At 45.5% G+C, this 16,596-nt stretch overlaps 1 protein-coding gene across 1 annotated transcript in view; it reads left to right on the forward strand.

The window, feature by feature from the left end:
• Window positions 1–325: 325 nt before the first annotated feature.
• The window catches only part of LOC124776021 (AF4/FMR2 family member lilli-like), a 754,556-nt gene continuing 738,285 nt past the window's right edge, over window positions 326–16,596 (forward strand). The window contains exon 1 of the mRNA XM_047250862.1: window positions 326–820. Within this exon, the coding sequence (XP_047106818.1) occupies window positions 326–820 (495 nt within the window). The remainder of the gene's footprint in view (window positions 821–16,596) is intronic.

The raw sequence follows: 16,596 nt of genomic DNA on the forward strand, positions 1-16,596 counted from the left end.
CCCATGCCCGAGGCAGGACTCGAACCTCCGCCGGTACCAGCCGACAGAGATAGTGGCAGGTGAAGATGGACAGAGGTACATAGGATTTCTATATGCCACACACATACGCAGGTAAAGCCATGTGTAAATGTGTGCTAATTTCTAAAAGCAAATATGAGTTTTGGCACGTGGATTTGAAATCAGCCTTATAGCTTTTATTCAAACAGCCGATCATACCACAATCGGAAACAGTTCGCGCAATTACCAACGATACTAGCACGTAACGTTCCTACCTCGTAAGAGTTCCGACAGCGTGCGTCAGCTACTGCACCTTCGCCCAAATGAGATGCGAAAAGCGGGAAAAGCTTTCGTGTCTCCGAGAACCCGAGCTGTTACACAAGGTGACAGCAGTGTTCTTTACTTGCCTGTTGGTGTGTGTGTGTGCAGGGGCCCGAACGTGTCGATCCTGCACCTGCGCAACGCGGCGGACCCGTGGGACTGCCCGTCGCCGCAGCAGCAGCAGAAGCAGGGCCCGCCCCCGCAGGACTCGGCGCCACCCCCGCCGCCGGCGTCGTTCGCGCGCACCACGCCGCGGTCCTCCGGATCCGCTTCGGCGACCGCCAACTCCGGGGGCGGCGGCGGCGGCGTGTCTGCGCAGCTCAAGCCCACCTACTCGACGCTGCCGCGGCGCGAGTCCTCGCTGCTGTCGGGCGTGACCGCCGTCTCCACCACCGTGACCGTCGCCAACAGCTCCGGCAGCTGCAGCAGGGAGCTGTCGCCGGTGCGCTGGTGCGACCGCGAGGTCGACGGCGTCTACCTGGGCCGCTCCGGCTGGGTCCAGGTGCGTACTCTCTTCTCTTAAGTCTAATTCACACAACACATTACGATGCAAAAACTCTTCTTTTATTACTATCCCTCGTTTCACGTGAAGCCCATTTAGCTGCGTAAAAGAACTTACAAAATGCTGAAATCTGGGTTTGCAGGAGAGAGCGGATGAGGTTGTGGAAAGGGGCCAAGATCAGTTATTGTTAGTTACACAAGAAAACACAACTTACTTCCTCGAAAACTAATGCACAGTTTTCTCTTTAAAACAATAACGATGAATTCACGGCTGAGGGCCCAAGTAACTGCCCAATAATAAAGTTTAAATACACGACTGGCCATTAAAATTGCTACACCGCGAAGATGACGAGCTACAGACGCGAAACTTAATCGACAGGAAGAAGATGCTGTGATATGCAAATGATTAGCTTTTCAGAGCATTCACACGACGTTGGCGCCAGTGGCGACACCTACAACGTGCTGACAAGAGGAACGTTTCCAACCGATTTCTCATACACAAACAGCAGTTGACCGGCGTTGCCTGGTGAAACGCTGTCGTGATGCCTCGTGCAAGGAGGAGAAATGCGTGCCATCACGTTCCCCACTTTGATAAAGATCGGATTGTAGCCTATCGCGATTGCGGTTTATCATATCGCGATATTGCTGCTCGCGTTGGTCGAGATCCAGTGACTGTCAGCAGAATATGGAATCGGTGGGTTCAAGAGAGTAATACGGAACGCTGTGCTGGATCCCAACGGCCTCGTATCACTAGCAGTCGAGATGACAGGCATCTTATCCGCATGGCTGTAACGGATCGTGCAGACACGTCTCGATCCCTGAGTCAACAGATGGGGACGTTCGCAAGACGACAACCATCTGCACGAACAGTTCGACGACGTTTGCAGCAGAATAGACTATCAGCTCGGAGACCGTGGCTGCGGTTACCCTTAACGCTGCATCATAGACAGGAGAGCCTGCGATGGTGTACTCAACGACGAATCTTCGTGCACGAATGGCAAAACGTCATTTTTTCGGATGAATCCAGGTTCTGTTTACAGCATCATGATGGTCGCATCCGTGTTTGGCGACATCGCGGTGAACGCACGTTGGAAGCGTGTATTCGTCATCGCCATACTGGCGTATTACCCGGCGTGATGGTATGGGGTGCCATAGGTTACACGTCTCGGTCACCTCTTGTTCTCATTGACGGCACTTTGAACAGTGGACGTTACATTTGAGATGTGTTAAGACCCGTGGCTCTACCCTTCATTTGATCCCTGCGAAACCCTACATTTCAGCAGGATAATGCACGACCGCATGTTGTAGGTCCTGTACGGGCCTTTCTTGATACAGAAAATGTTCGACTGCTGCCCTGGCCAGCGTGGAAATATAATCACAATTCAGTTCTAGTATAATATATTTCTCCAATGAATACCCGTTTATCATCTGCATTTCTTCTTGGTGTAGCAATTTTAACGGCTAGTAGTGTAATTCCTTTTAAAACAGAAGGATTTAGAGAAACGGCTCAAGGTCTTACTTAAGTAAAATTAAAATACCCCTAAATAATTCCTTTTAAGGCACCATAATTTAGACAAATGGCTGAAGGCCTTACTTAAGTAAAATTAAAATACCCTTAAATAATTCCTTTTAAGGCACCATAATTTAGACAAATGGCTGAAGGCCTTACTTAAGTAAAATTAAAATATCTTCTCGGCTAAAGGCCCAAATAATATTTCATATCAGCAAACGAAATTATTTAAAAGGCAAGCATTTGCAAATCTCGGCTAAAAGCCATATTAAGGAAAATTTAAATTAATGCCTCCGCTGTAAGCCCAATAATTTTTCCACATAAGAAAACCATCTTAAGAAAATTTGAAATACCTTGACTGCTGAAGGCCCACACAATTATTCAAAGTAATTAAAGACAAACCTTAAGATAACCATCCACACAGTACAAAAAATGGCTCTGAATACTATGGGACTTAAGATCTGAGGTCATCAGTTCCATAGAACTTAGAACTACTTAAACCTAACTAACCTAAGGACATCACACACATCCATCCCCAAGGCAGGGTTCGAACCTGCGACCGTAGCAGTCGTGCGGTTCCGGACTGAAGCGCCTACAACCGCTCGGCCACCGCGGCCGGCTACACAGTACACCTGAAGGCAATTTTAAGAATTCGAGATAATTAAAGAGAAACTTTACAGGCAGGAATTTACACATGACGGCTGAAAGCCACAGATTTTAAAACAAGCGCGTCTGAAGGCCTAGATACGGAGCAAACAATAATTTTAAATGAAAGACGACTGAAGGCCTAAGAATTTTAAATGAAACACGACTGAAGGCCTAATCTTAAAATACTTCACACAAGGTTCGGCTGAAGGCCACACACTGAACATCGAACAGAAAAAATTAATACATGGCTAATGCCTGGCACAGTACTTGTCACAAAAGAAAATCACAATGACAAAGAACAGAACAGTGGTGCTCAGAAGTGTTACAAGGGTCGGCCTGGGGAGGAAACCCTAACAACAGTTTGGGTGAGACAGGCGGCCAAGCGTAACACTAAATAATCGGGTTGCAGCACAACCTAGGCACGGCTGAAGAACCAGCCAACAACCTAATCAGTTCCCTTACACCCGACCAACGGCACGACAACCAAAATTATCAGCGAGGACGAGAATCGCAGCAGGACTGTGTCTTAATAACTGGCGTCTAAACACAGTCAAAGCACAATAACCACTCAAAGAAAAAGGGAGAACAACAACAAGCTGTCGAACTACACGTGGTACCGGACAGCATCAACACGCCGAGGAAAAACACACTGCGAAACACTACGCTAATGACCTCACAGCGGAGACTTCCACGCTGGTCTGTCCCAACCGACCAACTGTAGACTCCAGTACGCAGACAGCACTAACATAACTGCTCAGTCGAAATTACACAAGCTAGACACAGGTTTTCACGAGAGCACTTCCACAAGAACTCGAACAATCGTAAACGCAATCACTGTCGAACAACAAGAACGAATGAAAAATCGACACACACACAGAGAACCCGAAGCGGTAGGCGACCAAATATACGTCATCCAATGAGTTACCGACCGAACGACCAACCAACGGTCGTTCCCTCTACTGTCTCCTTCCGTCGGACAGTGCATCTGTGTCGCCAGCGGTCGGCGAGTACAGGCTGCCCGGACCTCACTGGCGCTCCTTTCAAACTGAACTCCAGACACACGACGATGCGGAAATACTAACGGTCGTTCCAGAGATAGTACGACAGTGCACTTATCGATAAGCGCTGCTGCTGCCACTCACGGGCAAGCAAACCAGCAATCTAGTGACGCCAGTAAATCGAATTAAAAGAAAACGAGGCGACAGAACCATAAAAACAAGATGACGAGCAATAAATGGCATGACCGCGAGCCGCGCACGGCTCAACCTCCCCCCCCCCCCCCCCCAAACATGAACCTAGGGGCCACATTCCAAAATGAAATTGACCGGCAGCTCCTTAAGGAAACAAAAGATAATGGCCATGAAAAGCCCCAAGCGAAACACTCGCTCGGACCCATCCATGCAGAGGCATGGTCATTGGCCACCTAACATCTGTGCACCAGAAAACGGACCGACCGAAGTGCCGCAAGATGACCAATTCAAAACCCATTGCTCAGATACAAATTGGACTTCAATTCAAAAAATTAAACCATTGCACAAGGTAATTAATGGACAAAAGTCATGGAATAGCGATATCACGTATACAGATGGCCGTACTGCCGCGAGCGCAAGCAATGAATTGGCGGAGAGGTCGTTTGTGCTCAGCTGATTCATGTCAAAAGGTTTCCGACGTGATTATGGCAGGACAAAGGAAATCAACAGACTTTGAAATCGGAATGGTAGTTCTAGCTAGACGTATGGGACATTCAATTTCGGAAATCGTAAGAGAATTCAGTATTGCGCGATTCACAGTGTCAAGGGAGCGCCGTGAATACCAAATTTCAGGCACTGCCTCTCACCATGGACAACACAGTCGGCGACGGCGTTCATTTAACTAACGAGAGCAGCGGTTTCTTCGTAGAGTTGTCAGTGTTGAGAGACGTGTAACACTGCGTGAAGCAACTGCAGAAATCAACGTGGGACCCACGACGAATGTATCCGTTAGGACAGTGTGGCGAAATTTGGTGTAGTGGGCTATGACAGCAGACGACGGACGAACATGCCTTTGCTAACATCACAACATCGCCTGCAGCGCCTCTCCTACGCTCTTGGCCGTGTCCGTTGGACCCTAGATCATTGGAAAACCGTAGTCTGAACAGATGAGCCCCGATTCGGTTGGTAACAGCTGATGGTAGGGAGCGAGTGTGACGCAAAGCCCTCGAAGCGAACGGATTCAAGTTGTCAACAAGGCACCGTGCAAGCTGGACGTGGCTCCACAATAATGTAGGCTGTGTACTTGGAGACCTTTTGCGGCCACTCATGAAAGTCGTGTTCCCAAAAAACGAAGGAATTTTTATGGGTGACTGTGCGCCGCGTCACCAGGCCACAGTTGTAGGTATTGGTTAGAAGGATATTCTGGACAATTCCAGCGAATAATATGGCCACCCAGATCGCCGGCCATGAATCCCATCTAACAATTATGGAAGACAGTCGCGAAATCAGTTCGTACACAAAATCCTGCAGCGGCAGCACTTACGCAGTTATGGAAGGCTATAGAGGCAGCATGGATCAGTATTTGTGCAGTGGACTTCCAGCGAATTGTTAAGTCCATGCCATGTCGGGTTTCTGCACTATGCCGGGCAAAAGGTGGTCCAGCATGATATTACGAGGTATCCAACGACTTTTGTCACCCCAATGTACTATTGAAATACTCTGTGCAACACAAGTAAAGGTCACTGTTTTGAAACCTCCTTCTTGTTTCTAACTGTTGGGCAGAAGTTTGGAATGTGGCTCAAAGGTGCCTATGACATTTCTCTGCAATGGCGTAAATGCATTGTGTCCTCGGAGGTCACCCTAGGACTTGCGACGCTTCAAACAGCAAGGTGTCGACTACTCATACACTACTGGCCATTAAAATTGCTATACCAAGAAGAAATGCAGTTGATAAACGGGTATTCATTGAACAAATATATCATACTAGAACTGACATGTGGTTACATTTTCACGCAATTTGGGTGCATAGATCCTGAGAAATCAGCACCCAGAACAACCACCTCTGACCGTAATAACGGCCTTGATACGCCTGGGCATTGAGTCAAACAGAGCTTGGATGGCGTGTACAGGTACAGCTGCCCATGCAGCTTCAACACGATACCACAGTTCATCAAGAGTAGTGACTGGCGTATTGTGACGAGCCAGCTGCTCGGCTACCATTGACCAGACGTTTTCAATTGGTGAGAGATCTGGAGAATGTGCTGGCCATTGCAGCAGTCGAACATTTTCTGTATCCAGAAACGCCCGTACAGGACCTGCAACATGCGGTCGTGCTTTATCCTGCTGAAATGTAGGGTTTCGCAGCGGTCGAATGAAGGGTAGAGCCACGGGTCGTAACATATCGGAAATGTAACGTCCATTGTTCAAAGCGCCGTCAATGTGAACAAGAGGTGAGCGAGACGTGTAACCAATGGCACCCCATACCATCATGCCGGGTGATACGCCATTATGGCGATGACGAATACATGCTTCCAATGAGCGTTCACCGCGATGTCGCTAAACGCGGATGCGACCATCGTGATTTAGTAAACAGAACCTGGATTTATCCGAAAAATTGATGTTTTGCCATTCGTGCACCCAGGTTCGCCGTTGAGTACACGATCGCAGGCGTTCCTGTCTGTGATGCAGCGGCAAGGGTAACCGCAGGCGTGGTCTCCGAGCTGATAGTCCATGCTGCTGCAATCGTCGTCGAACTGTTCGTGCAGATGGTTGTTGTCTTGCAAACGTCCCTATCTGTGGACTCAGGGGTCGAGACGTGGCTGCACGGTCCGTTACAGCCATGCGGATAAGACGCCTGTCATCTCGACTGTTAGTGATACGAGGCCGTTGGGATCCAGCACGGCGTTCCGTATTACCCTCCTGAACACACCGATTCCATATTCTGTTAACATTCATTGGATCTAGACCAACGCGAGCAGCAATGTCGCGATACGATTAACCGCAATCGCGATAGGTTACAATCCGACCTTTATCGAAGTCGGAAACGTGATGGTACGCATTTCTCCTCCTTACTCGAGGCATCACAACAACGTTTCACCGGGCAACGCCGGTCAACTGCTGTTTTGTGTATGAGAAATCGGTTGTAAACTTTCCTCATGTCAGCACGTTGTAGGTTACGCCACCGGCGCCAACCTAGTGTGAATGCTCTGAAAAGCTAATCATTTGCATATCAGAGCATCTTCTTCCTGTCGGTTAAATTTCCGTCTGTAGCACGTAACCTTCCTGGTGTAGCAATTTTGATGGCCAGTAGTGTAGTTGAAACCATTCTTCTACAGACTGTCTGTAGGTGCAGCAACACAGCTGCTCAACTGTTTTGGAAATTTCGCGACACTTTTGCACTTAATTGCACTGAGGACGCCTTCTCGCTGAGAGGGGACATAGCAGCTGCAGGCATCAAAGCATATATCTGTATGCGTTGGTTTACAGTACATGCCGCGTTATGGTGTGCCGTCTGGTCTTCTCTTGACTATCATGTCCAGGAACGGAAGTTCGTTATTTTCTTTTATCTCTATCGATATGGCACCAAGCTGAAGACAATCATCAGGACCATCTGAAGATGGCCAGAAGACAATCTGCCGGAACATCACGTCACTCTGACGACGCCACTCCTGCTGAATATCCAGAACATTTCAAAACAGTTTATAAATATAACATAACACAATATAAAACGTGCTTTGTAGAGCAGCAGAAGAATGTTCCCTGTTCATACCGCGCAGAGAGCCCGGCTGTCTGAGCGGCAGCAAGCGCGCGTGCCAGCTACAGGGTTCCGAAACCGCAGCCAGCCACCTGCCTGCCAGCTAAATTGCGTTTCTCTGAACGCGCAAAAAAATTCCACCCACTGCTAGACAGCCTGTCCCCTCTGAAACAACAATGCGAATATTTTTGTGGTCAGAGCCGTTGGTGGAATATGTTCTGTATTAATACAGCCAGACCGTCGAGCACAGCGCATTCCATTCCAGTTTTGTCACAGTTAACGAACGGAATCTGGGCGAGAAACAACTTTGGACTCTGCGTCAAGCGATGAGTTTTACTGCTTTTTTAAATATTTGAAAATTTACACGTATTTTCTGTGGGACGCAATAATGATTTTCTGAATCAGGTTTTCACTCTGCAGCGGAGTGCGCGCTGATATGAAACTTCCTGTCAGATTAAAACTGTGTGCCGGACCGAGACTCGAACTCGGGACCTTTGCCCTTCACGGACAACTGCTCTACCACCTTTTTTCTTTTTTTATTTACTTTTTTATTTTTATTTTTTTTTTTCAAAGAGAACAAACACCTATTACATGAGCAAAAGATGCAGGTAATGAGAAAACAAATAAAAACTTCTTGTGTATGAAAATAAAAGACGACGTTCTTCATAAAATAACACAATATCCCTTGAAAACTTAAAACATAAATAGGTAGCTATATTTTCGCAACATCCTTTTCTTTCGTTAACGTAAATGAGTTTTAATATTTTTTTGTGGGATCTGAAACTTAAAAACCTCTCTCACACCGGCCTGATTTAGCTTCACTGATCAGGATAGTGAAAAACATGCGTATATTAATGGAATTTTCATTCACAAAGCAGGCTTATCACACTCACACAGTTCAATACTGTTCTATCCTGATTAAATTGGGCTTAACTTAAATTCCATAAGGCAGTGAAGCAATTTCGAAATCTCGGTGCGACGAAAATTGTCAGTCGATCTCCTAAAAACATTTGTAATAATTATTAATTTTCGGTGATCACATGGGGAAGACCGGAGATCTGCTGGTAAGACCGTTTTAGCCTATTTATTTGAAGTAATAAACTGGATATCTTGAGCATACAAAACGGCAGGTTCGTCCAGTGTATGCCTCGTGATGACTGGGTGTTGCGTGCTGTCCTTAGGTTAGTTAGGTTTAATTAGTTCTAATTTCTAGGGAACTGATGACCATAGATGTTAAGTCCCATAGTGCTCAGAGCCATTTGAACCATTTGAACTCGTCCAGTGTAAATCAGACGTTCCCCACTGATCCCGTGCAACACAGCGTAGTAAGCAGACACTGTCAATAATAATGAGTTAAATAATACGCGAACACACTTACTTTAGTTTAGTTCATGTATTAAATTCCTTCTCATACAGAATCTCATCAAGATGGCGACTAGCTCAACAATACACACATATACATCCTCCTTCTTTCACGGCTAATCGGCAAGATCTCCTTCATTCTTTTCATAAGAGAAAACATAGATAGCAGAGAAGCTATTCTAAGGAATAATAGGGCTCGAAAGTACTTTGCATTGATAATCATCGTATATTAAAGTTTAGGATTCGGTACGATAAGAAGAGATACTTCAAGATATGTACTGAGTTACATAATTTATAAAATTTCTGAAAATATCGCGGAGAGACCGCTGCAAGAGACATTAGAGAGTATACAGTCTCACCATCAGCAGCATCCCAACTTTTTTATGTTATTTTTTGGCGGAGCACAGGAAACGAAAACAAATAGGCTGCAGACAGAGAGCTGTGCGTGAAAAGGATAAACATGTGTAAGGAAAAAAAAATGAAATCTCCTGAAAGATGTGCAAATTCTGCAAGGTTCGAAGGAGAGCTTCTGTACAGTTTGGAAGGTAGGAGACGAGGTACTGGCAGAAGTAAAGCTGTGAGGACGGGTCGTGGGTCGTGCTTGGGTAGCTCAGTTGATAGAGCACTTGACCCGAGTTCGAGTCTCGGTCCGGCGCACAGTTTTAATCTGCCAGGAAGTTTCAATAATGATTTTGTTTACTTATGATCAGATGGAAGACAAAGACAGATTTTAAAAATCGTTTCTCTTCTACTCGACAAAGCATGCTTCAAAATAAAATATGATATACACAGTATGTCCCAGTTCGGATAGGACCTTGGCGGCGAAAAAGAAATCATAGATTATGTTCACAAAATCACTGTATTAATTCAGAATAGTCTCCTCCTTGTAACGTAGCAACTACGTCACTTACTACTGTATAAATATACCCATTCTATTTTGCAATTTTATTTAAAGGCTTCAATAATAATGTTAATAATAATAATAATAATAATGTAAGGGCTTCACCCAGATTTAAACCAAAGTTATTCACGCCACCCATAAGGTGACGTGAATTAATATACTTTTGTTATTAAACAAAGTAACTGTATATGAGAGTATGCAGAAGGCAGTGGGCAGGCATACGTCGAATGATCAGTATAGAAGGCTCTGAGTCACCTCGAGTGGGAAGACGCACTGGTTGATGTGGCCGGATGTAGATGGGTGTGCCAGTTGCGCGAGGAAATGGTAGGTTTCTAGTACCTTCTATAACAACTTCAGCGTAGTAATACCCTTCCGGCCATAGTTGTTTTTGCATCCTAAAACACCACAAACCAACAACAATACCCTTCCGATATCAGAAAGTAGGTGGCATTGTGAATGCTGAGGGGAACCCCCCTGTAGAACTAAAATGGCGTTATTGTGAGATATCGGCATCGAGAGAAAATAGTCCCAGTTATTCTTAACCCTTCAGGTTAAGAAAAAAGTATTTCAAATGTAGTCTGAAGCACGTGATTGAGGGCAGGTGGTAAGAAAACGATCTCCTCTCTTACATGCTATTTTCTTTCATTACCTTAGAAAATGAGTAACGACGTGATTAATAATCGACGCGGAGGTACGAATGAAGGGGAGGGGAGCGCTAGTTCTGACGTTGGTGCTTTCGCTCTGTAGGGTCACTCTGTGTCCTTTATGGCGGACAGACCCGTATCTAACCGCTCCAATGAAATGCTAACTTTATTCGGTCAGTAAGTACTTTTACAGTACAAATGGCTTTCCAGGCACTGTCAGAGTGTCTGGAACAGCACTTGAGTAGCGGCAGGCTATTCCGCAATTTAATACACCAGTAAAGGCGTACGTGAGGCAGTGATTTTGATTCTGTGAGACGAAGTCTCATTGGGACTGTGACGAACTTTAGAACAACGGTAGAACTGCGTATCACAATCAAGATGCAGTCTCATTGTAATGGGAATGTGATTTCTTTTATGCCTCGGAGCTGGTGTGAATTTCCGAAAAGCCTTCAGAGTTTTACTGTATGCCAGATTCATTGTGTGAGATAGTAATATTCAGGCGAGCGAGTGTTTGTTGTTGCTGCATCATTAGAAGTCCTGCGTGGTAGTGCAAAATTAACTGTTTAACTCTGAGTGAACCCGGTATCTAAATTCTATGTACGTAAAGAGAAGACAGGTTGTTCTAGGAGGGGCTAACGTACGAGGGCAGTTCAATAAGTAATGCAACACTTTTTTTTTCTGAAACAGGGGTTGTTTTATTCAGCATTGAAATACACCAGGTTATTCCCCAATCTTTTAGCTACACAACACTATTTTTCAACGCAATCTCTATTCAATGCTACGGCCTTACGCCACCTTGAAATGAGGGCCTGTATGCCTGCACGGTACCATTCCACTGGTCGATGTCGGAGCCAACGTCGTACTGCATCAGTAACTTCTTCATCATCCGCGTAGTGCCTCCCACGGATTGCGTCCTTCATTGGGCCAAACATATGGAAATCCGACGGTGCGAGATCGGGGCTGTAGGGTGCATGAGGAAGAACAGTCCACTGAAGTTTTGTGAACTCCTCTCGGGTGCGAAGACTTGTGTGAAGTCTTTCGTTGTCATGAAGAAGGAGAAGTTCGTTCAGATTTTTGTGCCTACGAACACGCTGAAGTCGTTTCTTCAATTTCTGAAGAGTAGCACAATACACTTCAGAGTTGATCGTTTGACCATGGGGAAGGACATCGAACAGAATAACCCCTTCACGGTCCCAGAAGACTGTAGCCATGACTTTACCGGCTGAGGGTATGGCTTTAAACTTTTTCTTGGTAGGGGAGTGGGTGTGGCGCCACTCCATTGATTGCCGTTTTGTTTCAGGTTCGAAGTGATGAACCAAAGTTTCATTGCCTTTAACAATCTTTGACAAGAAATTGTCACCCTCAGCCACATGACGAGCAAGCAATTCCGCACAGATGGTTCTCCTTTGCTCTTTATGGTGTTCGGTTAGACAACGAGGGACCCAGCGGGAACAAACCTTTGAATATCCCAACTGGTGAACAATTGCGACAGCACTACCAACAGAGATGTCAAGTTGAGCACTGAGTTGTTTGATGGTGATCCGTCGATCATCTCGAACGAGTGTGTTCGCACGCTCCGCCATTGCAGGAGTCACAGCTGTGTACGGCCGGCCCGCACGCGGGAGATCAGACAGTCTTGCTTGACCTTGCGGCGATGATGACACACGCTTTGCCCAACGACTCACCGTGCTTTTGTCCACTGCCAGATCACCGTAGACATTCTGCAAGCGCCTATGAATATCTGAGATGCCCTGGTTTTCCGCCAAAGAAACTCGATCACTGCCCGTTGTTTGCAACGCACATCCGTTACAGACGCCATTTTAACAGCTCCGTACAGCGCTGCCACCTGTCGGAAGTCAATGAAACTATACGAGACGAAGCGGGAATGTTTGATAATATTTCACAAGAAATTTCCGGTTTTTTCAACCAAAATTGGCCGAGAAAAAAATGTGTTGCATTACTTATTGAACTGCCCTCGTATATTGCATTGCTCTGAAGGGTAGAGATTGATTCATTGTGAAGATAATTTATGACATAAATGAGAGGTGTCATCATAAGGCGCCTAAGGGAAGACGCTAGCCTGATACTCTGTCATTTGTGTTCTCTGAATAACTACAGGTGCCAAACATTACTGTAATAGGAATGCCTTGCAGTTGTAATATGTGCTTTATTGGAGGACACTGGGCCTCTGAATTATATTTTATTAATCAAGGTACGTTCGTCTTCTTATTTGCTGCAACACCTTTTTTCATTACAATATTACTTTGTTGATTTGTTGCTTGCCAAGATTGCTTACAGTGAGTAGCATTGAGAGCGGGAGAGCAGGACTATTTTTGAATGCCAAACATCTTCGAGAAATATAAAGGTAGTGGTTTGGGGTGCTTACGACAGGTAAGAAACGTTAGGTGGACGTTGGCCCGCTGCGCGAGCGATTTGATACAATCTATGTGGCACGAAGGCTCTCAAGTGGCTAACCAATGGCACCGATACATTAGTAATAGTATGCAATTCGTGCTATATCATATTCCAGCATTCGGTTTAATCATAATGATCATCAGGTGGAATAAATCTCAGAGCAATAAACTGCTCCACCGGCCCTTCAGCTTCTACCCTGAATCAACACACATCTAAAATCGTTTTGAAATTGTTTGGAAACAGACTCTGTAGTCCATTTTTTTAATTGCATTCACTACAGGAGTACAATTTTCTTGGATGTCCTCATTTGCACCATAATTGTGTCCTTTGTTGTCAACTTCAATTCTGGGAACAACAAGAAGTTGGCTGGGGCCAAATCCGTCGAATACGGCGGGTGATCGAGAACTATGATCCATTTGCTGACCAAAAACTCACAAACAGTCTTCATTTTGTGGGTTGACTCATTGTCGTCAGGGAGCGACCAGGAACCTGCGTCTCACTATTCTGGTCGATTTCGATGGATTCTCGGCCACAAAGGCTGGTGGACTCAAAAAACTTCTCGTTGCCTCTCTGCTCCACCGCCATTTTCCGACAAGTGTCAGGCATGTTCTGTTACGTTCGTGGTCAGAACGACTGCTGCAGTGGCCGGCCGGAGTGGCCGAGCGGTTCTGGGCGCTTCAGTCTGGAACCACGCGACCGCTACGGTCACAGGTTCGAATCCTGCCTCGGGCATGGATGTGTGTGATGTCCTTAGGTTAGTAGGTTTAAGTAGTTCTAAGTTCTAGGGGACTGATGACCTCAGATGTTAAGTCCCATAGTGCTCAGAGCCATTTGAACCATTTTGCTGCAGTGAAGCTAGATCTTTGAACTTCCACACAACTGTTGTAGAAACTTCGGGGATCGTAACACCACAGCTCACAATGAGATAGCATTGCAGTTTGGAATTTCGCACAAGTAGTCCTAACCTAACTGGGACACACTGTGTATAGCGGGTGGATCAGAATATGGCACGTGCAATGTACATATTATGCGCTGTCGCATTAACTATGTGGCTTCTTCTCACATTCCTAGTGAGTTAAAAATAAGAAAAAATTTTCTTTGTAACAATAATCCAACTTCTACGTCTTCATCCATACCGTGCAAACCACCGTGTAGTGCATGGCAGAATGTACTTCTCATTGCACAGGTTATTAAGGTTTCTTCACGTTCCAGTCGGGTTCAAGCACGATGGAATCCTCAGTGGGTTCTGTAGTTACTGTGACCTTGTCCTCACGATCCCTACGGGATCGCTAAGTAGAGGGTTGTAGCATATTCCCCGATTCACCATTGAGACCTAGTTCTTGAAACTTACTAAGTAGTTTCCCTCGATCTTGAAGCGCCTGAGCCGGCCGAAGTGGCCGTGCGGATAAGGCGCTGCAGTCTGGAACCGCAAGACCGCTACGGTCGCAGGTTCGAATCCTGCCTCGGGCATGGCTGTTTGTGATGTCCTTAGGTTAGTTACGTTTAACTAGTTCTAAGTTCTAGGGGACTAATGACCTCAGCAGTTGAACCATTTTTTGAAGCGCCTGCCAGTTCAGCTTCTTCAACACCTGCGTGACATTCTCTTATGGGTCAAACAAACCTGTGGCCATTAATGCTGGCCTTCTCTGTATACGTTGAATAACTCCTGTTAGTCCTGTTTAGTAAGGTCCTACACACTAAAGCAACATTTTTCAATGGATAACACCAGCGTTTTGTAAGCAGTCTGCCTTGTAGACCAATAGCATTTCCCTACTATTCTACCAACGAACTTGTCTACGACTGAGCTTATGTAATCGTTCCATTTCATATCCATACAAATTTTTACGCCTAGGTACGTACTTACACGAGTTTACCAATTGCAGCTGTGACCCGTTCATAGTACAATCATAGAATATTACGTTGTTTTCGTATTGTGAGGGCACAATTTAACATTTCTGAACACATAAAGCAAATTATGAGTCTTTTCATCACTTATCAAGACACCACTGAAGCTTTTTTCAGATAGTACCTCATTATAGAGTAACTACGTCACCTGCAAAGTGTCTGAAGACACTAAAACATTGTTCTCAAGGTCATCAGTATACAGGCTGATTATAATTAAACTTTCAAAACGCTGTAGAAATAACACCACTGGTCAGAATGACGTCAAATTGCAACGGAATAATACCGGAGAAGGGGAAAAACGAATGGCAGAAGAAAAATAAATAGTTAGAAAATGTAGCAATAGATGGCACTGTATGCATCATAATTTAATAGTGGTAGATTACAAGTGACAAATGAATCATACAACAATGCCTAAGGTGTACGTTTGACGTTAAACAAACTGTACTACTCAGTGTGTTTGAGTGTACCAGTGTGATACTGTTAGTTACTAAGCCCATCCACTACGGCAAGGTCAGATAACATCGGATGGGAAAAATCGATTTTAATTGACCTGAGGCCTAAACCAGCATAAAAAGCATCACTCACATCGGTTTTTAATTGTCCTGAGGTCAAAAACCACATAAAAAGCATAAACCAAAATCAGATCAGGTTATTAATTTCCGTGTGACTGGCGCAAACCATGTTCAGTATGCTATTCAACAAGCTGAAATCGAGGAACAGCATGTTCCACAACTGATCGAAATGTTTCCGGGACCACGTTCAGAATATTTTGCGCAGTGCGAGCCTTCAATGCAGCTAAGTTTGCAATCGGAGCACTGAACACAACATCTTTCAGATTGCCCCATAGCCAGAAGTCACACGGATTAAGATCAGGTGATGGGGACGGCCAGGCTGTATGGAAACGGCGGCTGATAATTCTAGCATTTCCGAAATGGCGCTTCAGCAGCTTCTTAACTGGATTTGCAATGTGCGGAGATGCGCCATTTTGGATAAAAATGATCCCATCCACACATCCACGCTGTTGGAGAGCTGGAATGACGTGGTTGCGCAAAAACACTCACAGCGCTTACCAGTGACGGCACAGGTAATGGGACCGGGAGCAACTATCTCCTCGAAAAAATATGGTCCTATGATAAATGATGCCGTAAACCCACATCACACAGTGACCTTTTCGGGATGAAGTGGTAATGGTTGATTAGAATATGGATTTTCCGTTGTCCATGTTCCACATCTGTCTATTGACAAATCGTGGCAGATGGGAGTGGACTTCGTCAGTCCACAAAATCTTCCACTGCCCATCGTTGTCCACTTCCATGCTAGCAAGAAATTATAAAGCAAAGGTTTCTCTCGCTGACAGATCAACAGGAAGCAACATGTGTAATTTTGAATGGGTAGTAAAATACCGTGCTCACGGGTATGTCCAACGTTCGGGCAATTCCCCGTGCACTACACGTTTGCACTCCACCACTCTTCTCCTCCTGCATTACTTTGACCACTGCTTCCACTGACGTCGAATCAATTCGTTTCCTCCCTCTACCAGGTTGCACACCAAAAATCCCATCTTTTCGAATTTCCGAATCATTTTCTCCAGACCCACGGCAGTCAACCGATCAACGGATTTTTCCAAACTTATGAGTGTACGGAACTTCTGCCGAGCGATGTGTGCA

This window comes from Schistocerca piceifrons, chromosome 2, assembly GCF_021461385.2.
Source record: "Schistocerca piceifrons isolate TAMUIC-IGC-003096 chromosome 2, iqSchPice1.1, whole genome shotgun sequence".
Taxonomy (NCBI): domain Eukaryota; kingdom Metazoa; phylum Arthropoda; class Insecta; order Orthoptera; family Acrididae; genus Schistocerca; species Schistocerca piceifrons.